The 25,708-nt window shown below is 48.1% G+C and overlaps 1 protein-coding gene across 12 annotated transcripts in view; it reads right to left on the bottom strand.

The window, feature by feature from the left end:
- tenm3 (teneurin transmembrane protein 3) overlaps positions 1–25,708 on the bottom strand; it is a 2,019,778-nt gene that overhangs the window by 249,328 nt on the left and 1,744,742 nt on the right. For all 12 annotated transcript variants that reach the window (XM_085979187.1, XM_085978950.1, XM_085979196.1 and 9 more), the window contains one exon: positions 4,464–4,701. In XM_085979187.1, the coding sequence (XP_085835313.1) occupies positions 4,464–4,701 (238 nt within the window). The remainder of the gene's footprint in view (positions 1–4,463; positions 4,702–25,708) is intronic.

Raw genomic sequence — 25,708 nt, 5'->3', positions numbered from 1 at the left:
AGCGATGCCCACAACCCATAAACAAATTTTTAAAAAGTGGTAAGTCAGAGATGACTTCTTTACTCAGAGAGCAGTGAGAATATGGAACTCGCTACCACATGGAGTGGTTGAGGCGAATAGAATAGATGCTTTTAAGGGGCAGCTGGACAAATACATGAGGGCGAAAGGAATCAAAGGATAAGGAGATAAGGTTAGATGAAGTAGGGTGGGTGGAGGCTCGTGTGGAGCATAAACACCGGCACAGACCAGTTGGGCCGAATGGCCTGTTTCTGTGCTGTAAAATTCGATGTAATTCTTTAATGTAAGTCACTTGCTGAGTGAAGGAGCGGCCTCCAGTATTCGAGTTCATCTCTTAATGATCATTTTCAGTGGCACTGAAAAGAGGCTTTGGAACAGAACAGCAAGTCTTGCCGAGCATTACGTGACCTGTTCACGGGGGGGGAATGGAATCAAAAGGTAAAGACTAATTTAAAATGGGAGTGAAAAATAAAACAAAACAAAATCTCTTCTGCCAAATGAAAGGATACCTGCATGAATAATCCCTGTTGCCCTGACTGGCTTCGACATTGGTTACTGTATGAAAATTCCAGCTAATTGCATTTTCTATGTACACGGCAAACAAACAATATGTACATATGATACATGTTAATTTCCCTGTAATTTTGTTTTCGAACTGCTAAATAATTACCTTATAATAAATGCAAAGCTCTTAATTTCCCTGTAATCGTCCTTGAGAGCTGCTAAATAATTCTACTATTCCCTCCTGTGAATCCTATTAAGAAGTAATGTCATCACAGAAGAGTCTACCTAGTCTATAATCAAGGTAATTTTAGCCATATTGATGTGGGTTTTCTTTCATCGAGCCCATAGGATATATTTCAATATGTATCTTTAAAACAAAACTGACATTAGAGATAGTCAACCCTGTCATTTAATCCCGGGGTTCAGGTGACGTCCATAAACCAGGCGACCTTTGCTCTCACTGTTTAGAATGCCATCTAAAGCTCCGCGATTGAATTACCCCCGTACTGCTCACTCCCAGTCACTCATTATTACATGTGTCAAATGTGACGGGGGCAGCCAGCGTGGGACTGTTTGAAAAAACGATTCACTGGAAGAGGAATGCAGCAGCTTTGCACGCAAACACCGTGCATCGCAGCCTGCTCTCCATTTCCTTTTTAAATTTGAGAAACTGAGGTGAAGGGTCAAGCCCATAACGTAGGAGACCGGCGAATTGGAAAAGCGTGGGAGAGATGAGGTACGTAAGACCATGAGAAACAGGAGCAGGAGTCGGCCATTTGGCCCTTCGAGCCTGCTCCGCCATTCAATCAGATCATGGCTGATCTTTTACCTCATCTCCACTTTCTTGCACTATCCCCATATCCCTTGATAGAAGAAGTAGTGGTTCAGTGAGGGTGTAGGCTTGTAGGAAGTAGGAGACACTGGGTGGGTGGGGGAAGGATGGAAGCTTTGTAGCATTGGAGGTCTGGAAAAGATTGAATGAGGTTCAGGGACTCTCTGAATTGCGATTTTAACGCAGTGAGATCGCCAGGTGGTGGAAGAATGTGCAGGATAGCATATTTGGAGTTTAGGAGGAACAAAACTCCAGTGGAGTATTGATAAAATAGCAAGACAGTAAAGATTATGACGGCGACAAAGAGGTTGGAGGCTAGAGGTGAACGAAGGACCACCAATCAGAGGACAAGCTTTAATGAATGCTAGAGATAAGCAAAAGGATGAAACGTAGCAGGCTGCTTTAAAGACATTCACTGCCTCCATCGCTGCTCTTATGCGGGGGAGTGGGACTGGCTGAAGTGCTCTTGCAGAGAGCCGGCACGGGCTCGACGAGCCGAATGGCCTCCTTCTGTGCTGTAACCATGCTGTGATTCTATGATACGTGTCAGGGTAGATTTTCCCTTTTTAGTTTTGACCATTAAATAATCACCTGGGTGGAGCACACAGAGGAAAATTAGAAGGGGAGGACAGCACGGTTTGAAATTAATGGACAGATAATCAGGCGGGCTTCTGCTTCAAAATCCTCCCCGACTGATTTCGCTCTCTGCGTTCAGCCCTGGGGATTATTTAATGGCAAGGCATTAAATTGAAAAATCTGCCCTGTGCAGGAAATCAATTATTCTCACATTAACTCATTGGTGTTCAAAATGTACCTTCAAAAAAAACAAATAGCAGAGGCTGCCCAAAGGTTCAACAGATAAGCGTAGTGCCTACTGTGGTCCTGGGTTAGTCCCGCGCATGTTGTGAATTGGCTGATCTTAAATGGGTGGCAGTTGGGACACCACAATTGGCGACAGGGTCCCCTGGGTAGTCAGCAGGGAAATTCAATGTATCAGGGTCTGTGTGACTGATTGCTTTCCCTTAACTTGTACTGGAAAGTGTATGCGTGTGTGCGCACGTGCGTGTCAGTGTATGTGTGCGCATGCGTGAGTGCGTGTGCGCTTGGCTGTGATGCCCCTCCCATGGTAAAAGGTCCTGTTGACATACACTGGCTGGGGATATATGTGAAGCACAGTGTGTGAGGTAACCGACACTGTTGAACCGTAGAGAGCAGTATCCCATCCCAGTACCTTCAGGAAGAGGGAGAGCAGAAAAGTAGAAGTCACCTTTTAGCAATGCAAAAATCAATGCATCCCTTAATTTTAGCTCCTGTACTGGAATATTAAATGAGACCGCCTTCACCAGGTCAGCCAACCGACAGCACTCTATTGTGAGAAATGTATTTATAAAGATTTCCATGCTTTAACTTTTTCTTTTATTCGTTCATGGGATGTGGACATCGCTGGCATGGCCAGCATTTATTGCCCATCCCTAATTGCCCTCGAGAAGGTGGTGGTGAGCCGCCTTCTTGAATACAACTGAGTGGCTTGCTAGTTCATTTCAGAGGGCAGTTAAGAGTCAACCACATTGCTGTGGGTCTGGAGTCACATATAGGCCAGACCGGGTAAGGACTGCAGATTTCCTTCCCTAAAGGACATTAGTGAACCAGATTGGTTTTTAATGACAATCCATTAGTTACATGGTCACCATTACTGATAATATTCCAGATTTAATTAATTAACTGAATTTAAATTCCCCAGCTGCCGTGGTGGGATCTAGAACTCATGGCTCTGGCTCATTAGTCCAGGTCTCTGGATTACTAAATCCAGTAATATTACCACTACGCCATCGTTCCCATAGAACGAGAATTAAATGGCTGGACACTTATCGTTAGCTGGGCGGAACTTCAGCCAGCCGAACTGATGGCAGTCAGTCAGGTGGGTAAGGGGCCCTATTTACTGCTCAAAATCACATCCAGCCCAATATTCACTGCTGGCCCAGAGAATTATTCTTCCCCTCTGCGCTGAAACCCAAATAAAATCAGTGAGAAACTAAATTATTCAAAACAGGTCCTTCTTGCAGATGCTGAGCAGGCCGTGACTGAATTCCACCGTTGCTAAGAAGCCCTGCTCTACACCAATTTCCCTGTCAAGTGCCTCAACTTCAAAAAAAGAGAGACGGGATTACCACCAGCTTTACAGAGACACTTTAAAATCAGAATGATTCGGTGGAGATTGACCTTCTTTCTCCTTGTTTTTCATGACCTATCTCAATGAGTGTAATCAGAAAGATTCGTCTTGAAAAGACTGATGAGATAGGACAGGCAACCAAGAATATGTAATTGTTAAACAGTACTCAGTGGAATTGAAATTTAAAAAAAAATCCCAACCATGTCATTTTCTGTGTAATTATGTGACTATAATGTTCACCGAGATCCATAAATGGCTTTAATACAAATGAGTGCCGGTGCTGGAATCTATTCCTTGTGCTGTGTGAGAATAATTCCATGATACAAACTTAATTAAAGCGGGCAATGACATTTTTGTTAGGCAGGAGTATTAAGAGATATGGAACCAAGGCAGGTAAATGGAGTTAAGATACAGATCAGCCATAATCTAACTGAACGGCAGAACAGGCTCGAGGGGCTGAATGGCCTACCCCTGTTCCTATGTATTTTCTACGCTATAGAAGAGTGTAAATAGTAAATCATTCCACCAAGGCGTCAGTTCTTTTAACAAAGCCATGCTGTTTTTATGCCGGCACTCGCTTAGTTTCGAGAGATCGGAGCCTGTGAGCAGCCCGCCAACCCCACCATGTTTACAAATTAAATCCAATTCTCCTGGCCAAAGCGGCAGAATCGCAAGCGTGCAAAGAAACTGGGTCTGCCATCCTGCCACTATGAAAAGGGGAGCTGGGCCAGGTTAGCAGAGGGAGAGCCTGGAGGCTCCCCCGGAATCCCGGATAAACGTGTGCCGACATTGGAAAAAAACCAGTTTGGCTCGTGCGCGCCGCTCCTTGTACTAAGCGCTCATCGGAACGTTGCATCCTTGCCCCCTTTAGCCCCGTTCGAAACGGCAAGCTCTCTTGTCTGGTAGCGAGGGCATTTTCCGCTGGATTTACGCGGTTACCTGGTCTCCAGTGGCACATTGCTGCCAAGAACCCAGCTGTCCTGCAGCTGAACAGATTCCGGCGTGGTGGGCAGCTCGCTGGGCAGGGCGGCCGCGGGGGCCGGGCTCTGGTTCCTCCGGTGGCTCAGCGAGTTCCTGTTGAGCGAGGTGATGGAAGGATGCTGCTGGTTCAGGTGCGGCTTGTGCACAGGCGGGAGCGGCTGTAGCGTCGACTGGCTCTGATGATTGGGTGGTTGCTCTGCAAGGGCAGAAGGGGGGGGGGGGAAAGAAATTGCAAAAAGGTCAGCTTGTTTAAAACATGTGTCTGCTGGAATCTTGGGATGAGCAAGGGAGCGTGACCCAATTGTCCATCCCAGTTCCACCCTGGTTAACATATATTCTAGTTATGAGCTGTAAGGGTATGTTAGAGTCAACTGATCTGCTGAGCTACACTGGTTTTGAATCTCAATCTGTTATTGGATGAATGGTGGCAAATTTACAGTATGAGACAATTGAATGCAAAATCAGCTCACTTATAGAATAATACAGCACAGGAGGCCATTCGACCCATGGTGCCTGGGCCGGCTCTTTGAAAGAGCTCTCCAATTAGTCCCACTCCCCCCTGCTCTTTCCCCATAGCCCTGCAAATTTTTCCTTTTCAAGTATATATCCAATTCCCTTTCGAAAGTTGCTGCTGGAACTGCTTCCACCACCCGCTCAGGCTTGTTGTACGGAGCCCGTGACCCTTGCACTGCTTGTTGTAGACAGTGCTTCATGACCTTCCTCTCTGAATGTAAATAATACCCCAAAGCGGCCAGTCCTCACTCCACTAGGGGAGACCTCTCTACCAAAAACCATGAATTTCCAAGTCAAGTGACTCTGTAGCTTTAAAACATAACAAGAATATTCCAGATCGTAACAACTCACTACGTTAAAAAAATTCTCATCGCTTCCTGGTTCTCTTAAATCTCGGCCCTCAGATCTCCTCTGGTGAGATCCACCATAGTGAGGTTCTGATGCCAGAGCAGGGCTGTGCTGGCTCCATTTTCCGGTTCTGCTGTCCTCGGCTACACTTAGGAATGCGAAAGGCCCAAATCACCTCATTCTGGTGACTGCAGAGACCCATTGTTTTTGTGTGTCAGTGGGGCTGGGGGAATGGCTGCCGGGCTCACCGGCTGTGCATCTTCCCAGCGCCTGAGGGAGCACGGAAAGGGAAACGGGAGAGCGCAGTGGCAGGAGTCTTGTATCGTACCATTTTCCTGAAACCAGCGCAGCTAAAGTGATTTTCGGAGGAGATGCAGAGCACCCTTGGGGTGGTGACTGAACTCACAACTGCAATGCAAGACTCTGCGTCTCTACTGATCTTAATTCAATTCTTTGGCACAGTTGGGCTTTGCATCTCTTCTCAGCTACTTTCCCCCAATGAGGTTTGTTAGGACCGACTGTTGAAAACAAAGAATGAAATAAACAAAAGTAAAAAGGGATGTTAAAACTTAAATCATGGACCCTGATGGCTCAATGGGCAAACTCACTGCCTGGTGTGGTACTGAGCCAAGCATAGGAACATAAAAAATAGGAGTAGGCCATACAGCCCCTTGACCCTGCTCCACCATTCACTAAGTTCATGGCTGATCTTCTACCTCAACTCCACCTTCCCACACTATCCCTATACCCCTTGGTTCCCTTAGTATCCAAAAATCTATCGATCTTGGTCTTGAATATACTCAACGACTGAGCCTCCACAGCCCTCCGGGGTAGAGAATTCCAAAGATTCACAACCCTTTGAGTGAAGAAGTTTCTCCTCATCTCAGTCCTAAATGGCCGACCCCTTATTCTGAGACTGTGACCCCTGGTTCGAGACTCCCCAGCCAGGGGAAACATCCTCCCAGCATCTACCCTGACAAGCCCTGTAAGAATTTTATACATTTCAATTTGATCACCTCTCATTCTACTAAACTCTAGGGAATATAGGCCTAGTCTAGTCAATCTCTCCGCATAGGACAATCCCCCCATCCCAGGAATCAGTCTGGTGAACTTTTGTTGCACTCCCTCCAAGGCAAGTATATCCTTCCTTAGGTAAGGAGACCAAAACTGTACAAGTGTGGTCTCACCAAGGCCCTATATAATTGCAGGAAGACTTCTTTACTCTTATACTCCAATCCTTTTGCAATAAAAGCTAACATACCATTTGCTTTCCTAATTGCCTGCTGTACCTGCATGTTAACAGAAGTTTAACAAGCGGGGCAGGAAAGCCACAGATTTGATTCTCCAATATGTGCTGAGTAAAAAGAAAGACTTGCATTTATATAGTGTTGGCAACTTGTGGGACGGCTCACTTGTTGAGCGCACGAGCAGCGTGTCGGTAATGCGACATGTTCCACTGAGCGAACAGAAGTATTCCACACACACACTCCATTTGGCAGAAACCCATTCTGCGGAGCAGATGTTCTATCGTGCCCATTTTACAGACTGTAGCACAGCTGATTATAGCACTCGAAACATCATGTACCTAATGACCATTAAATACATTAGGCTGCCCATTTCCTCGACTCGCTGCAACATTTTTCCGACTTTGCAGGAGGCACACGCTGGGACACCCGTCCTGGAGCTGGGGAACCTCCTCCGAGCAGTTGGTACCGGCTCGATTACTTACACGGCTGACTCCGGAGTAATACGCTGCCAGTCTGCCAAGAGAGGCTGCGCGTGGGGTCGGATTTCTGTGCACAGTTTCAAAGGGCATTACCACCTCAATTAGGGGGCTTGTACGTTGGCTCGCTTCCTGAAATAGCTGGCTCTGAACCTTCCGTTGCTACGCTACGTTCGCACTGCGTTACAAACTCTGTCCTCCCCGCAGCACAGACTTTTACAATCCAAGCATTCTCAGCTTTACTCATAGTTTAACAAACGCCAAGGCCAAAATAGCAGATCTCCAGCAGCGGAAATGACTGCATTATTTTGTTTTATAATACAATATAAATACTTGCATTTATATATAGTGAGGGTAACTCCGTCTTAGGCAGTAGCGCAGAACGGGTGATTACGAATAGGCAGCCTGTATTACATCCTGCTCAGAAATCGGGGGGCATGTGAAAGGGGCTGTCGACCCGCCAACATTGTTTTGCTTCACTGCCCAAGACAAATGTCACCCCCTCAGTGTCTTGCCACGACAAAGTGCATCACACAGTGGAGCACAGTCACAGCTGATATGTAGGCTAAAACTAACCTGGTAAAATTGTCTTACAAAATAAATTTACCAGATCAAAATGTCTGTTTAAGAAAAGATCAGCTTTCGGATGTTAAAGGTGCTGCATTTACTTTGTATTCGTTCATGGGATGTGGGTGTCGCTGGTAAGGCCAGCATTTATTGCCCTTCCCTAATTGCCCTTGAATGGCTTGTTAGGCCATTTCAGAGGGCAGTTAAGAGTCAATCGCATTGCTGTGGGTCTGGGAGTCATATATCGGCCAGACCGGGTAAGGACGGTAGATTTCCTTCCCTAAAGGACGTCAGTGAACCAGATGGAGTTTTACAACAATCCGGTAGTTTCATGGTCACCATTACTGATACTAGCTGTTTATTTATAATGATAATAAGTTGTTGAGTGCATTTTGATTCCTTTCCAGTACGTTTTAGAGGTGCCGTCGCTATTGCACACTGAACTTGTTGAAGCAGAAATCTGTAGGCTGTACATTGAAGAGCATTGGAAATTATTGTAACCAGTTCAAGTGTCTTGGGGACTCGTAGATAAATAGTCCAAAAATACACTGCAACGTAATAAGTACTTCACACCCACAGATGGAGCCAGCCTCCATGTTCAGGCAGCTTAAGCAAATCTGAAAATGATCATTTAACTATAACTGTTATAACCAATTCGTTTTACACAGTAACGGGCCACCATTTGCTGTCGCGGGTTATCTAACTGCTCTTAGTCAGACTTGCCCCTGCATGTTTAGGTTTTAATTTTTTGCCTAGCAAGCTGCTGAAAGTGCGAGGTGATAACGTCGCAGCGAGGGAAACCGGGCATCTGGGACCTGAGTGAACAGGGCAAGCAACTGTGTCTCTCCTTAACCAATCACATTGAAGGATTGTGAAATAAATAGTGCAAGGGCGGAGAAGGAAGGGTAAGTTAGAGTGGGTGAATTCAATGTCAAATCAGGTACAGAAAGAGAAAGAGAGAAAGGGGAAAAAAAGGTTGGATTAAGAGAGAGAGAAAGAGACAGAAAAGATGTTATTAAAAAAATTAATTTTACATTTTTAAAATCTCCAACAACGATTAAAACCCAAAGGAATGAGACTCCACACTTGCAATAGTTAATTTTCAGTGCCAGAGAGGATGACTGGCAGTAATTAACACTTATCACTTTGTTAAAATGGTACTTAGACTGAAATGGACAAGACTTAACATTCATTAAACTTACGAGTTTAGTTCGTGTCTACCGCCCAAATACAACAACTTCACGCCGTTCAATGCATTTCAATGCTTTCGTAAAGTTAACGGTGGAGAGCAACTTTTGGATATTTGAGTTTAATATCACATCTGCCCCTCGCCTGAAGTTGCTATACCACTTACGCATAAAATGGTGGCTCATTAAATTGCACAGAAAGCTGTTCAGGCTGAGAAGATATTTCTTGCAAAAAACACTTCTCTAAAGAAAAATATGATTTTTTTTCAGACATTTCTTTTCTTCCTGTTTCCGGTCCTCCCCCCTACCAGCCCTCACCTTCTCCCAGGCCACTACATGAGAGAACAGAGAAGAACATGAGATGACTCGTACAGTTAACACCACAATGTAGAGGACTCCAAGACCCCACTGTGTTTCATCTGGCTGGTCCCCACGATTTCCACCTGGCTTCCATCTGGAACCTCCTCTCCATCTGGGTACAGAGATAATCAGGATCTGGCTGTCCGAAGCGGCTTTTGATGCTCGGTGCTTGTGCAGTCTGGATTGTGGGAGAATGATATCCGTGTGCTAAAAGCAGCTCCGTTGCCCTGACAGGTTACCGTTTAAAAGTAGAACCGCAGAGGGTGGATAGCTCTTTGTCGGCCGGCGCGGACAAGATGGGCCGAATGGCCTCCTTCTGTGCTGTAAATTTCTATGTGTCTAACTGGATTTCCCCCTTTATAACAATGGGAATTGTGGAGCTCTGCCTTGATTAGGAAAAAGATAGGAGAAAGCAGCTCATGGAAGTCAAAGGTCTTCACTTGAGTGCTTTCCTAGGACCACGACACTTACGGGCTATCAGAATTATTCTCAACCCTAGCCAGCATTGAACGTTTCAGTGGCACTGTTGAATTCTTCTGGAAACCAATCCCTCTGTACTGTAATGGCAGCTGGATGGAAGTACATGATCAGAGCAGGATTCATATCTGGGAGGACCAAAACAGTGAGTCTCCAGTAAATGGGGTTTGGTGGACACAAATGTCCTGTCACAGATGTCCTGTCACAGAGGAGACGCCACAAACCTCCCTTGTGGGTGGAGGGTAACTTTCCACTGAAAATTGGGCAAATGTCCCCCTTTGTCCTGACATGGGCATAATCTTAAAATGTTTTCTTTTTCAAACATACGAATCAAGAATTATGAATAAAAAAACATATTTTTGGAGACAGGGTCATGAGTGGGAGGCGCGAAATGCAAGGACATTGAGAGTACCTTCCCCCAACATATTGACAACAGGTTTTATCATTGAATGCTATCCCTTGGCACCCTGGTGAGAGGCAGCAAAAGTATGCTATTACTTTATGTCCTGCGGTAAGCCCTGGTGAGAGGCAGCTAAAGTTCAGAGGAGCCAAGAGGCACGTCAACCACATAAAAAGAGCAATTTATTAGCAGGTAGAGAAGAGCTGCTTTTTATTTATTTATTTTTTTAACTGCACAATCCTGCACACTCTCAGCATGGAGCACAATGACCACGGTTAACGGGAGGACTGGGAATGAGTGGGTCTGCGATTGATTATGCTCTACTCGGCCACTTAATGCATTAGGTACAGATGCCAAAATATAGAGCAAACCATAGCATGAGCCGTTAGGATTACAAAGTGAAATTTATGGAGCAGCTAACAGACTTCAGCTTTCCATGGACAGCAGAAATCTGATTACAAAGCCTGCATTTTGCTCGCTATTTTTCAATGTCACAGTGGCGTGGGGTGCCCATCAGTGGCCTGTTACTTCGAAAGCTTTTGATTAATATTGCATGGAAGAACTGAAATTACATCCTTTGTAGTTTGCTCTTTTAATGGGGTTGAGTGATATCTAGCAAATATCTTTTTACGGACTGTGCCTGGTTTAATTTGAGGCTATTTCCACAAATCGCACTCGGTTTATTGGAGGGCTGTTCAGGCTTTGCTGTAAACAAGACAGATGCTAGAAAGGTGAGTTGATGCACAGCATGGCAGCCGCACAATCTCTCCGGACCTGCTCCAGTCTGAGAAAGCACAGAGAGACAAACAAAACGAGAAAAAAAAAAGGTAACCTAAATCCAGCTTCTAAAATTAATAAAAAAGAAACATTTCTTTGGGTTATTCCTCATTACCAGCAATCAACAAGAGAAATGTGAATTACAGTGCGTGGCCATATCACATCTTAGGGGCAATTTTAACCCTACCCGCCTGGTGGAAACCTGGTGGGCCAACAGTTAAAATCGTGACTGAGCTGCCAATGTCCCACTCCGATCCCACTATCTGGAATTTTAACCTGCTCTTCTGAGCAGGCGACAAGGACACGTGCCTGAAGCCGGCAGGCTCCTTCTTTAAATATGCAGATCGATGTCTGACAATGTCATCGGGCTTCGACTGCAATTTGAACTGGTGGCCCGAGCGGGGAAGCCGTTGTAGCGTTTCCACCAGGTGAAGGAAGCGGGAAGAGGAACTGGGACCAGAAGAGGCACGTTCTTTAAAAATGTTTTGAAACTTTCCTTGTGGGGCCAGGAGGAGCAGAAATGGTGGGGAAACCAAGTCAGCCAGGGTACCTTTCCTGAATGCTGTCTGGTAACCTCTGGTTGGAAAGCCTGTGCGTGCGTGTGTGCACGTGCGTGAGTGAGTGTGTGCGGAGATGTCAGAGGAGGACAGGATTAGGCTCGACAGTGATGCCTTGTCCTATTGAATAGACTCACTGACACTGGACTGTCAAGGCTTGCACAGGAAGACTGGCTATTTGGGTGATGCATTGGAGGGCTGCAGCCTGCAGGTATCCTCTGAACCAGAGTCAAAACCTTTGGAAGAGGAGAGAGAAATAGGGAGAAAAATTGAGTGGGGCTGGGGTCAGAGGAAGAGTTTGGATTTTATTGTGAAGAAAGAAATTCTTCTTGTTACAAAAAGAAGACAATGTTTGGATTAATGCCTCCATTAAGATGGTGGGGAGAGGTATTTGAAACGAGCATTTTCAGTACTTGCAGCTCATTGCCCTTTGTTCAAAGTGAATCAAGTATTCAGAGTATTAGATAATAAAAATGGTTGCACCTAGTGACTCTATATGAATATTAATGGACGAATACACCACGCCCTTCAGATTAACCCACTGAAAATTCTTCACAGATATTACCACATGAACACTTAACCCTTCAATGGAAATGGATTAACAATTAATGTTGAAACAGGAGGCAAAGAGAATTGTATGGAAAAATTGTTAAGCATTCTCATGATAATGTTTACATTGGACTAACATCTCTGTTCAAACTGAGCATTTATATGCTTGTACTAGCTGGAGTGCCCGGTGGTGCCGAGGGTTTTTTGAGGGCATGTTGTTATGAAAAAAGTAGAAATAATTTTTAGATATATAAATGAGTTTGTCTGTCTGTGTGGGAAGGAGAGAGAGAGAGAGAGGGAAAGAGAGAGAGGGAAAGAGAGAGGGGGAAGGAGAGAGAGAGAAAGGGGGAAGGAGAGAGAGAGGGGGGAAGGAGAGAGACTGGGGGGGAGAAGAGAGAGACTGGGGGGGAGAAGAGAGAGACTGGGGGGAGAAGAGAGAGACTGGGGGGAGAAGAGAGAGACTGGGGGGAGAAGAGAGAGACTGGGGGGAGAAGAGAGAGAGACTGGGGGGGAGAAGAGAGAGACTGGGGGGGAGAGAGGGACTGGACTGGGGGGAGAGAGGGACTGGGGGGGGAGAGAGGGACTGGGGGGGAGAGAGGGACTGGGGGGGGAGAGAGGGACTGGGGGGGGGAGAGAGGGACTGGGGGGGGGGAGAGAGGGACTGGGGGGGGGAGGGAGAGAGGGACTGGGGGGGAGAGAGGGACTGGGGGGGGAGAGAGGGGACTGGGGGGAGAAGAGAGAGACTGGGGGGAGAAGAGAGAGACTGGGGGGAGAAGAGAGAGACTGGGGGGAGAAGAGAGAGACTGGGGGGAGAAGAGAGAGGACTGGGGGAGAAGAGAGAGACTGGGGGGAGAAGAGAGAGACTGGGGGGGGAGAGAGGGACTGGGGGGGAGAGAGGGACTGGGGGGGGAGAGAGGGACTGGGGGGGAGAGAGGGACTGGGGGGGAGAGAGGGACTGGGGGGGGAGAGAGGGACTGGGGGGGGAGAGAGGGACTGGGGGGGGAGAGAGAGGGACTGGGGGGGAGAGAGGGACTGGGGGGGAGAGAGGGACTGGGGGGGAGAGAGGGACTGGGGGGAGGAGAGAGGGACTGGGGGGGAGAGAGGGACTGGGGGGGAGAGAGGGACTGGGGGGGAGAGAGGGACTGGGGGGGAGAGAGGGACTGGGGGGGAGAGAGACTGGGGGGGGGGAGAGAGAGAGACTGGGGGGAGGAGAGAGAGAGAGACTGGGGGGAAGGATATATATAAATGAGTTTGTCTGTCTGTCTGTGTGGGAAGGAGAGAGAGAGAGAGGGGAAAGAGAGAGTGGGAAGGAGAGAGAGAGAGAAAGGGGGAAGGAGAGAGAGAGAGGGGAGAGAGAGAGAGAGGGGAAGGAGAGAGAGAGAGACTGGGGGAAGAAGAGAGACACGGGGGGAGAGAGGGACTGGGGGGAAGAGAGAGAGAGATGGGGGGGAGAGAGAGACTGGGGGGAAGAGAGAGAGGGAGGCTGGGGGGAAGGATATATATAAATGAGGTTGTCTGTCTGTCTGTGTGTGCAAAGGAGAGAGAGAGAGAGGAGAGAGAGAGAGAGAGACTGTGGGGGGGGGGGGGGGCGGGGGGAAGAGAGGCCCGGGGATCGAGAGAGAGACTGGGGGGGAGAGAGAGACTGGGGGAAAGAGAGAATGGGGGGAGAGAGAGAGAGAGAGACTGCGGTGAAGAAGGGCGGCCGCCATTTTGTGAGGTCGGCGGGAAGTTCCCTCACCCTCCCTCTCTCCCTCCCCCTCTCTCTCCCGCCCCCTCTCTCTCCCTGCCCGTCTCTCCCCTCTCTCTCTCCCCACCCCTCTCTCCCTGCCCCTCTCTCTCTCTCCCCCTCCCTCCCCGCTCTCTCTCCTTCCATCTCTCCCCTGCCCCTGTCTCTCCCCTCCCCTCTCTCTCCCTGCCCCTCTCTCTCCCTCCCTCCGACTCACCACGGTACCAGAACGGAGTATATCCGACACCGGGAGTCCGGGTGCCCATCGCTCCGAAGCGAGCCCGGGGTTCCTCATGGTTAACGCGGCGGGACTTTGGACCCAGTTGGCCGGGCGGCAGTGGAATGCCTTTCACTCCGGACTCCCGTGTATCGGTCGGGGACGGCTCGTGTGAAAGCCCCGGTTTTCCCGGTCCCGCACTCATGGCAAGAGAGAGAGGGGGAAAGAGAGAGAGAGAGAGAGAGAGGGAAGGAAAGAGAGAGAGAGGGAAGAGAGAGAGAGAGAGAGAGAGAGAGAGAGAGGGGGGGGGAAGGAGAGAGAGAGAGAGAGAGAAATATTTTAATGTAATGGCCGCCACTCACCTCAGTAACGGCAGTTTGAAGGATTAGGCCCCGCCCACAAACGCCATGAAACGCCCCCCGTGATGCACCGATTGGTCAAACATCAGGTCACTGAACTGTAGGATTGGTCAACCATCACGTCACTCAACGCTAATGAGCGGTAGGATTGGTCAACCGCTAATGAGCGGATTTTTTCCCGTTGTTTGAACGTTTTTTGTCTACTGTCCGAACAATTTTTGTCTGACCAAAAAGTAAAGATGCCTAGTAGACTCCCCTAATCATAAGCTTTCTTTTGATATAACATATGTGTAGATACGCTCTATAACTTTTGAGTGATGCCCAGACAGGCAGAACTATCCTTTTATATATCTACTATATAAATAAATCGGTCGATCTGTCTGTCCATCTGTCTGTCATCGCGTGTGCGTCTGTCGGGCTATGCGCTCGAAAGTTACAGGGCGTACCTACGCGCGCGTTACCTCCAAAGAAAGCTTACGCTTCCGAGACGGTTTTAAGCGTATTTACGTTTCGGCCGGGCTAAAATCGCGCCCGCGGTATCCGAAAAACCTTAACATTCCGCTCATTAGCATCTCATTATCCGCTCATTAGCAACAGAGTGACCTCGAGCTCGGCCAATCGTACGCCGGGTTGCTGGCGTGTGCCGCCGGGCCAATCGGTGCGTGTGTGGGTGGGCCTTATCCTTCTGAACCAAGGTGAGTCGCCGCCATCTTGATTCCAAACTTTTCCTTTCTTTTTCCCGCTTTCTGCGTCTTTAAAAAAAACGTTGCTTTTAAAACACATATTGTTTTAAAAAAAAAATATTTACAAAGTAATTAACTTATCTAATCTCATTAATTTTCCTACCTTTCCCCGTTTTTCCAGGTAGGCCTCGAAGCCTCCGCCTCTCCGCCGCACCCACGCCCGAGCTAGGCACCTCCCGGCCGCAGTCGAAGGCTGGAGGGGCGGGCCTCAGCCCAGCGCCGCTACCTTACTAAAGGGTGCGCGCGCAGCAGGAGCAGCTGAGACGCGGCGTCTCTCTCTGGCTCGGCCGGGGGGTGGGGCTTGGTGAGCGTCAAGGGTTACCCTGGCAACCGGGCCCGCCGGCCGTCTCGCGATCGGCGGTCTTGAAGTCAGCTCGGGAGGCCGGTGCTCGGAAGATCGCGCCTCCGGAGTTCGGTGCTTGGTTGGTGGTGGGGGGGGGGCGAGCCTTGGGGGGGCCAACCTCGGCAGTTCGGGGGTGGGGATCAGGGGGCTCGGGAGTTTGGGGGGACGGGGATCAGGGGGCTCGGGGACTCTCCCCCTTCCCCTCCCCTCCCCCCTCTCCCCCCCTCCTCTCTCCTCCTCCCTCCTACCCCTCCCTCCCCGCCCTCCCCTCCGCCCTCCCCTCCCTCCCCCACTCCCCTCCCCCCCTCCCCTCCCTCCCCTCCCCCCAGTCGCTCGCTCTCTTCCCCCCAGTCGCTCTCTCTCTTCCCCCCAGTCGCTCTCTCTCTTCCCCCCAGTCGCTCTCTCTCTCTCTTCCAACAACAACATGCCCTCGAAAAAGCCTCGGCACCGCCGGGCACTTCAGCTAGTATATATATATATTCACAGAACAATTAAAGGTTGTGGTGCATTCATAAGTTGTCAGGAGAATTTGGTGCCTAAAGGGTTAATGTTCCTCGATACCTTGCTACTCTCCTCTGTCTTCTTCTTCTTGGGCAGTCCCTCGGAACCGAGGATGACTTGCTTCCACATTCAAAATGAGTTCTCAGGTGACTGAGGAGTCCAATGCGGGACCTACAGTCACAGGTGGGGCAGACGGTGGTTGAAGGGGCGGGTGGGTGGGGTGCTTGGGTTGACGTGCGCTCCTTGCGCTGCCTGCGCTTGGCTTCCGCTTGCTCCCGGCGAAGAGACCCGAGGTGTTCGGCGCCTTCCCGGGTGTTTCATCTCCACTTCGTGCGGTCTTGGGCCAGGGATTCCCAGGTGTCGGTGGAGATGTTACACTTTTTCAAGGAGGCTTTGAGGGCGTCCTTGAAGCGTTTCCTCTGCCCACCTGGGGCTCTCTTGCCGTGTCGGAGTTCCGAGTAGAGCGCTTGTTTTGGAAGTCCTTTATCGGGCATGCGGACAATGTGACCTGTCCATCAGAGCTGATTGAGCGTGGTCAAAGCTTCGATGCTGGGGATGTTGGTCTGACCAAGAACACTGACGTTTGGGCGCCTATCCTGCCAATGGATTTGCAGGATCTTGCGGAGGCAGCGTTGGTGGTACCTCTCCAGTGCTTTGAGGTGCCTGCTGTACATGGTCCATGTCTCTGAGGCATACAGCAGGGCGGGTATCACTGCTGCTCTGTAGACCATGAGCTTAGTGCCGGGTTTGAGGTCCTGGTCTTCAAACACTCTGTTCCTCAGGCGACCGAAGGCTGCACTGGCACACTGAAGGCGGTGTTGGACTTCGTCGTCGACGTCTGCCCTTGTTGACAGTAGGCTCCCGAGGTATGGAAAGTGGTCCACGTTGTCCAAGGCCTTGTCGTGGATTTTGATAATCCGGGGGGAGCGGGGGGGCGGCAGTACTGTGTGGTGGGGGCAGGTTGGTAGAGGACCTTTGTCTTACAGATGTTTAGTGTAAGGCCCATGCTCTCGTACGCTTCGGTGAAGGTGTTGACGATGGTTTGGAGTTCGACCTCCGAGTGAGCGCAGACGCAAGCGTCGTCTGCATACTGTAATTCCTCTGTGCACCGAGGTTGTCAGCTGCCCTGATTTCAGTTCTCGCTGTATTAAGTTCTCCCGGTTTGATGGGAAATGCAATATTTTTCCATGTTGTGGTTATACTGCGTAACTCCAAGTAAACTAAGGTGAAAAATCTCTGCGTATCTCCTCACACGGTGGTGACTCTGCAGTCGATTGGAGGCATCAACAGCTTTATGAGTGAACTTTCCTTTTTGGGGGGGTTGGGGTAAGAAGGGTGTGTGTTGATTTATCACTTTGACTAAGTAATTAAGAGACATTCCCTTAACACTATTCTGTGCTATCTCAATGTTACAATCGGTTAAATCCACCCTGAATTAGTTAATCTGCAACAAGCAGTTTGTAAGCTAGCACGAGTGCTCGATGTAACATAGTTTTAAACTTTAAGAATAAATCTATTCCTTTTATCATTCAGTCCGGGATTATAAATGAACACTAAAACAAGTTCACCACAGGGGTAGGCTTTACAAGTTCACAGAGGTTAGTGTGGTGGGGCTGAGTATCGAGAACTTGGTGCAGAGATCTGCATACCTCACAGGATTTAGCGCCTATTAGTTTGTAAAATCTAGCCTAGTTACACACGGCACAAAATAGGAAATATTTATGTTTCCTCCAGCAATTCAGAAGTGCAGAGTTTTCTCTTCTATATCAATTGAGCTTCGCTCAGATACGGACTCCTTCCTTCTTTGTCTCATATGTTTCTATCATGTCTGAAAGGAAAGTACACCGCTGTGTCAGATGCATAATTAAACAGAACAAGGTGAGTGGAATAAATCACTTCAAAACCACGGCAGGGTTGCAGAAGAAATACACCACTGGAATTTGACCTCACTTCACTAAAAACAACTTCAAAAGCATCACAGCACATTCTGATCGGGCTGATCTGTGCATTGTGCCAATGCCAACGTCATTTCCTGTGTGATAACACTCATTTACAGTCCAGACCCTCAAAGTCGTGCAATAAATCTATATTTATTATTCCTCCTTAATTCTCTGCCCCTTTCTCTTCTCTCCTGTCCTGTCCCAAAGGCACAAGTGTACGTTTCCCCAGGTGCAAGCCGTTCACCAATGTCTCATCCCGGTGGCTATTCCTCATGCGCCAGCCGAAACAGACAGCATCAGTGGGCATCTTGACCACGGAGGGCATCACAATCATGTCAATCCTGCTACCACCTGATCTCTATGCTTACAGATGCACTTTTCAGAAGCGGTCAGTGGAAAGCCATCAGGGTTAAGGACACCTGCAGGGCCTCCCTAGCCTAGGCCAGTTCTGAGGCCAATTGTATATATTCCACTGGCACCCTCATTGAGATAAACCAATTTGGCACGAATGAGGAACTACTGATCTATAAGGCTCAGTGCACTTACGTCAGTGTTCTCGCTCAGGCCAACATCCCCAGCATCGAAGCTCTGACCACGCTCAGTCAGCTCCGATAGACGGGTCACATTGTCCGCATGCCCGATACGAGACTCCCAAAACAAGCGCTCTACCCGGAGCTCCGGCACGGCAAGAGAGCCCCAGGTGGGCAGAGGAAACGCTTCAAGGACACCCTCAAAGCCTCCTTGAAAAAGTGTAACATCCCCACCGACACCTGGCAATCCCTGGTCCAAGACCGCACAAAGTGGAGGAGAAGCATCCGGGAAGGCGCCGAACACCTCGAGTCTCTTCGCCGGGAGCAAGCGGAAGCCAAGCGCAGGCAGCGCAAGGAGCGCACGTCAACCCAAGCACCTCACCCACCCGCCCCTTCAACCACCGTCTGCCCCACCTGTGACAGAGACTGTAGGTCCCGCATTGGACTCATCAGTCACCTGCAAACTCATTTTTAATGTGGAAGCAAGTCATCCTCGGTTCCGAGGGACTGCCTAAAAAGAAGTGCACTTAGTGCATTGAGCCATCAGGTGAGCTGATAGCTACATACTTCATGCAGCCCAATGCGAACAAAGCTCTCAGTTTATGTTTGGTGTTCATCCTTTCCAGTTCAAAGTATTTCCAGAGAACAACAAGGCTACCCTGTTTATCTTGCCTGAACAACTTTGTTGCTGACTCTCAAAGGTTTACACATACGCATGAGGCAGGCAAAGAATGAGCTGCCTCAAAGTGGACTTGTGCTAAGCATCAATCCTCAAATCTACTAACCAGGTTACTGGCGACCAGGTCAAAACAAAATGCATCTAAGGACAATTGCTCCATGAAATATTGATGCAATTCTGGGAATTGTTTAGTTCCAAAAGATGAGCACCGTGGTCAAATGGCAAACTTACATATTAGCGGCAATGGAACAGGGTCCAGCTGCTCAGATGGCGTTTCCAGGCCCGGAATTTCCTCAGACTTTCTGCTGTTGTGCCGCCATAACTTCATCGGAAGTGCGTTGTAAACGGGGTTTCCGGGAGAGCAGCGGCAGGAAGTCTGGGGAAGTTTAGTCCATTTATAGACAGCGTTTGTTTCTCTCCTTTAAGGACTCCCAACAGATCTTTGCTCAAGTCATATTTTATAAAACACAATGCAACAAAGCTGTTCTTCAAACTCCCCGATACGTAAATCTCAGCAAATTCTTCACAGAGGTTCGACTTGTTACTAAGAATTTTAATAACTCAAAAATAAAATCTGGCCACGGCCCTTCCCCAACCCTTCATGCCTCTAGGATTTCTGCAACTTACTCAGAAAAACAGGAAGCATAAAATGTTAACAATACTGTCTGGTATGGGTTATCTGTCTGCATAAATATACATCGAAAATCTGCTCCTGAAATTTAAGAAAGAAAGACTTTGCACTTATATAGCACCTTTCACGTCCTCAGGACATCCCAAAGGGCTTTACAGCCAATGAAGTACTTTTTTTGAAGTGTAATCACTGTTGTAATGCAGGATAACAGTGCTATTTTGGGGAAATGAGTTGGTTTGAAATGGCAGAACAGGCCCAAAATGGAATCTGAGTCATGGCTGAACTGATTACCCAGCCATTGTCTGATTGTGGTTTTCTGTTCTCACCTGGGTTGGTAGTTGTGGTTATTTAAAATTGTGGTTATAAAATTCTAACAGGACGAGACAGACTAGATGCAGGAAAGATGTTCCCGATGGCGGGGGAGTCCAGAACCAGGGGTCAGTGTCTTAGGATAAGGGGTAAGCCATTTAGGACAGAGATGAGGAGGAATTTCTTCACCCAGAGAATGGTGAACCTGTGGAATTCTCTACCACACAAGGCAGTTGAGGCCAATTCATTAAATATATTCAAGAAGGAGTTAGATATGTTTCTTAAGGCTAAAGGGATCAAGGGATATGGGGAGAAGGCAGGGACAGGGTACTGAATTTGGATGATCAGCCATGATCCCATTAAATGGCGGAACAGGCTCGAGGGGCCGAATGGCCTACTCCTGCTCCTATCTTCTATGTTTAACAGAGAGAAGGCACTGGGCCTCGTGAGGGAAGAATAGACAAGCCGCTTAAGGTACTTGCAAACAGAAGCTTACTCTCTTTGTGCTTCCACTTTAGAAACTGGGTGAGTCACATGTCCCTGTCCGTGACCATCCAGATTCAGAAATATATGATTCAAACTGTCCCCAGATCAATTAACCTCAATGAAGAAAGTCACCCATTTCCTCCGGAAATGGATTTACTTCTCATCATCGTTCACCATCCGAGTAAAAGAGGAATGTTGAATCTGGGAGGGGCAGTACAAGGAAGGGGAGATAGTAAAATAAAGTGGCAGGAACACTTATGAATATGAGTGAGCCTTTGTGGCGCACTCCTGGTAGAAGACTGTCGAGTGTGTGGAGGAAGGCCCGTGATTAGGCTGGGGCCTGGATTTGGTGGGATTGCAGACCTGTGAATGTTGAGGCCCATAATAAAATACAATACTGCAATGTGAAGGGGACTTTTGCAAAGCCGATCCTCACTTCCTCTCCAAGGATCTCCCCACCTGATCCAAAGCCTTTGACTGAGCTGTCACCACCCCAGCTTACTGTCCGCCTCTCCCGTAATTCTTTTCTTGAATTTCTCCAGCCCTGCTTCCATTCTGCCAACAGCCCTGGTCAAAATCACCAAACACACCCTCTTTGTCCTCCTCAACCTCTCTGTGAATTTTGACACACTTGACCACTTACCTTTTTCCAACCCCCTCTGCTTCTGGGTCCTCCTCAACAGTTTTATTCCTGCCTATAACAACTTGCATTTATATAGTGCCTTTAACGTAGCAAAACGTCCCAACATTAACAGCAGATCTCCAATAATGGCTTCTCTTCTGGTCCTGACATGGCTACCTCGGGAGAGCCTCAAGGTTCTATTCTTGGCTCCCACTTTTCCTTATTTACATGTTGAAGATATCATCGATAGGCATGGGGTCAGCTTTTACTGGCCCTATGGATACTAATGATACCCAGCTCTACCTCTCCTCCAGTATCCTCAACTCTCTGACCATCATAAAATCATAGAACAAACAGCACAGGAGGCCGCCATTCGGCCCGTCGTGCCTGTGCTGACTCTTAGAAAGAGCAGTCGTGCTTAGTCCCACACCCCCGCTTTTTGTTCGTAACCCTGTAAGTTCCTCATCCTCAAGTGGTAGGCAACATTTGCGCCACACAAGTGCCAGGCAAAGATTATCTCCAACGAGCTCTGTACCCTTTCTGAGGTCTTTGCATTTTTCCTGAAGTGTGCTGCCCAGAATTGTCCACAATACTCCAGCTGAGGCCTAACCAGTGATTTATAAGGTTCTAGCATGACCTCTTGACCAGCTCTGCATTGTCAAACTGCCTGGCCAACATCAAGTTATGGATCAACCAGATCTTCTTTCACTTGAACATCTCGGTGAATGGATTAAATTCCGAACTGGGAGAGTATTAACTACTATAACTTTATTGAATTAATAACAAACTAAATTAACTAATTAAACCTAAAAATTAAAAGTAAAAATAATCATTTGAAGGAAGCGGAGTATAAATCGAGCGGGAGGCCCAGAGAGAGCGCAGACCGGAGCAGCGGCAGGAGCATTAGGCGGAGTATAAATCGAGCGGGAGGTCCAGAGAGAGAGTAGACCGGAGCAGTGGCGGCAGCGAGGAGGCAGAGTATAAATCGAGCGGGAGGCCCAGAGAGAGTGCAGACCGGAGCAGCGGCAGGAGCGTTAGGCCGAGTATAAATTGAGCGGGAGGCCCAGAGAGAGCACAGACTGGAGCAGAGGCGACAGCGAGGAGGTGGAGTATAAATCGAGCGGGAGGTCCAGAGAGAGAGCAGACTGGAGCAGCGGCGGCAGCGAGGAGGAGGACGACCTCTAGCGAAAACATCAACAACAAAAGCAACAACTGCACAACAGCTAAAGTGATGCCACAACCAGGGAAGGAGCTGATTGGTGAGTAGCTGGTAAGTGTTTCCATTCAATAGTCCATTAAGTAAACGCATGGCAGGGCAGCTCAGTCCCGTGGAATACACATCTTGCGTCATGTGGGAAATCCAGGATGCTTCCCATGTCCTGGACAACCACGTGTGCAGGAAGTGTCGTCAGCTGGAGGAGCTCGAGTTCCAGGTTTTGGAGCTTGAGCAGCAGCTGGCGTCACTGTGGTGCATCTGTGAGGCTGAGAGCTTCGTGAGGTGGTCACTCCGCAGATAAAGAGTGTGCAGGCAAAAAGGGAATGGGTGACCACCAGACAGAAGAGGACCAGACAGGTAGCGCAGGAGTCCCGAGTGCATCTCGCTCTCCAATCAGTATTCGGTTCCGAGTACTGGTGAGGGCGATGGTTCCTCCGGGGAGTATAGCCAGACCCAAGTCTGAGGCATCACGGTTGGCTCAGCTGTATGGGGGGGTGGGGTTGGGGGGTGGGAAGAAGAGTAGGAGAGCAATAGTGGTAATAGTGGTAGAGGATTCGATAGTTAGGGGAGCAGACAGGCGTTTCTGCGGCCGCAGACGTGACTCCAGGATGTTTTGTTGCTTCCCTGGTGTCAGGGTCAAGGATGTCATCGAGTGGCTGCAGAACATTCGGAAGTGGGAGGATGAATAGCCAGATTTCAGGGAGCTAGGAAAGAGATTAAAAAGCAGGACCTCAAAGGTAGTAATCTCCGGATTACTCCTGGTGTCACGTGCTAGTGAGGATAGAAATAGGAGGATAGTGCAGATGAATGCATGACTGGAGAGATGGTGCAGGAGGGAGGGCTTTAGATTCCTGGGGCATTGGGACCAGTTCTGGGGGAGGTGGGACCTGTACAGGCCAGACGGATTGCACCTCAACAGGGCCGGAACCAATATCCTCGCGGGGAGATTTGCTAGTGCTGTTGGGGAGGGTTTAAACTAATTTGGCAGGGGAATGGGCACCAGGATGTAACATTAGAAAGGGGAAATAAAGTGCTCAAAGAATTGGGAGAGGCGGATAGCACTAAAGTAAGAAACAGTAAGATATTAGGTGGGGTCAAACTAAGAGAATACAGGATGGTCTAAGATGGGTTTACAGTGCATGTATGTGAATGCACGAAGCGTAGTAAACAAGGTAAGTGAACTGCAGGCACAAATAGCCACATGGGAACATGATGTTGTGGCAATAACTGAGACCTGGCTCAAAAAAGGGCAGGATTGGGTATTAAATATTCCTGGTTATGAAGTGTTCAGGGAAGTTAGGGAAGGAAAGATAGGAGGTGGTGTGGCAGCATTGGTCAAGGAGAATGTTACAGTGCTGGAGAGGGAGGACATCCTGGAGTGATCAAGGACAGAATCTATATGGATAGAGGTAAGAAATAATAGAGGTGCCATTACACTACTAGGTGTATTCTATAGACCACCAAATAGTGGGAAAGATATGGTGGAGCAAATTTGCAGAGAAATTACAGAGAGGTGCAAGAACTATAGAGTAATGATAATGGGGGACTTCAATTATTATCCTAATATAGGCTGGGATCATAATAGTGTAAAGGGCAGAGAAGGGGTAAAATTTCTGAAGTGTGTTCAGGAGAACTTTCTTGATCAGTATGCTTCCGGCCCAATGAGGGAGGAGTCATTGCTGGATCTGGTTCTGGGGAATGAGGTAGGTCAAGTGGAGCAAGGATCTGTGGGTGAACATTTAGGGAATAGTAATCATAGTATCATAAGGGTTAGATTGACTATGGAAAAGACAGGGAGCAATCTAGAGTAAAAATGTTGAGCTGTGGGAAGGCCAATTATCAGTGGGATGAGAACGGATCTGGCTTGGGTAAACTGGAATCAAAGATTGGCAGACAAAACTGCAATGGAACAATGGGCTGCCTTTAAAGAGGAAATAGCTCAGGTACAGTTGAGGTACATTCCCACCAGGAGGAAAGGTAGGGCAACTAAAGTCAGGGCTCCCTGGATGACGAAAGAGATAGAGAATATGGTGAAGCAGATAAAGAGCGTGTATGACAATTGTTAGGTTTCAAATACATTTCAAAATCAGGCTATATATAGAAAGGTCAGAGGAGAAGTGAAAAAGAAAATAAATGGGGCAAAGAGAGGATATGAGAATAGAATGGCAGCCAATATAAAAAGGTAATCCAAAAGTCTTCTATCGGCATATAAATAGTAAATGGATAGTAAGAGGAGGGGTGGGGCTGATTAGGGACCAAAAAGGAGGCCTATGCATGGAGGCAGAGGGTATGGCTGAGGTACTAAATGAGTACTTTGCATCTGTCTTCAAGGAAGAGGATGCTGCCACAGACATAGCAAAAGGAGGAGGTAGTGGAGATACTTGATAGGATAAAAATTGATAAAGAGGTATTAGAAAGGCTGGCTGTACTTAAAGTAGATAAATCACCAGGAGCGGATGGGATGCATCCTAGGATGCTGAGGGAATTGAGGGAGGAAATCGCGGAGGTACTGGCCATAATATTCCAATTCTCCTTAGATACAGGGGTGGTGCCAAAGGACTGGAGAATTGCAAATGTTACACCATTGTTCAAAAAAGGGTGTAAAGATAAACCCAGCAACTACAGGCCAGTCAGTTTGAACTCGGTAGTGGGGAAGCTTTTAGAACAGTAATCAGGGACAAATTTAAGTGTCACTTGGACAAGTGTGGATTAATTAAGGAAAGCCAGCACGGATTTGTTAAAGGCAAATCATGTTTAACTAACTTGATTGAGTTCTTTGATGAGGTAACAGAGAGAGTCGATGAGGGTACAAAAGGTGTTCGACAAAGTGCCACATAACAGGCTTGCCAGCAAAGTTGAAGCCCATGGAATAAAAGGGACAGTGGTAGCATGGATATGGAATTGGCTAAGTGACAGGAAACAGAGAGTCATGGTGAATGGTTGTTTTTCGAACTGGAGGAAGGTACACAGTGGTGTTCCCCAGGAGTCGGTTCTAGGACCACTGCTTTTCTTGATATATACTAATGACTTGGACGTGGGTGTACAGGGCACAATTTCAAAATTTGCAGATGACACAAAACTTGGAAGTATAGTGAACAATGAGGAGGAGAGTGATAGACTTCAGGAAGACATAGACAGGCTGGTGAAATGGGCGGACACGTGGCAGATGAAATTTAACGCAGAAAAGTGTGAAGTGATACATTTTGGTGGAAAGAGTGAGAGGACATATAAACTAAAGGGTACAATCCTGAAGTGGGTGCACGAACAGAGACCTGGGGGTATGTGTGCACAAATCGTTGAAGGTGGCAGGGCAGGTTGAGAAAGCAGTTAAAAAGGCTTACGGGATCCTGGGCTTCATAAATAGAGGTATAGGGCTGGATTTTCATTGGGCAGTGGAGTTGGGATTGGAGGCGTGTGGGGGGTTTAAAATCCCGAAATCGAGG

This window comes from Somniosus microcephalus, chromosome 1 (assembly GCF_052327205.1).
Source record: "Somniosus microcephalus isolate GS21.2 chromosome 1, FLI_Smic_1.0, whole genome shotgun sequence".
NCBI classification, from domain to species: Eukaryota; Metazoa; Chordata; class Chondrichthyes; order Squaliformes; family Somniosidae; genus Somniosus; species Somniosus microcephalus.
The sequence above is the reverse complement of the archived record's forward strand: the minus strand, read 5'-3'. Positions and strand labels throughout refer to the sequence as shown.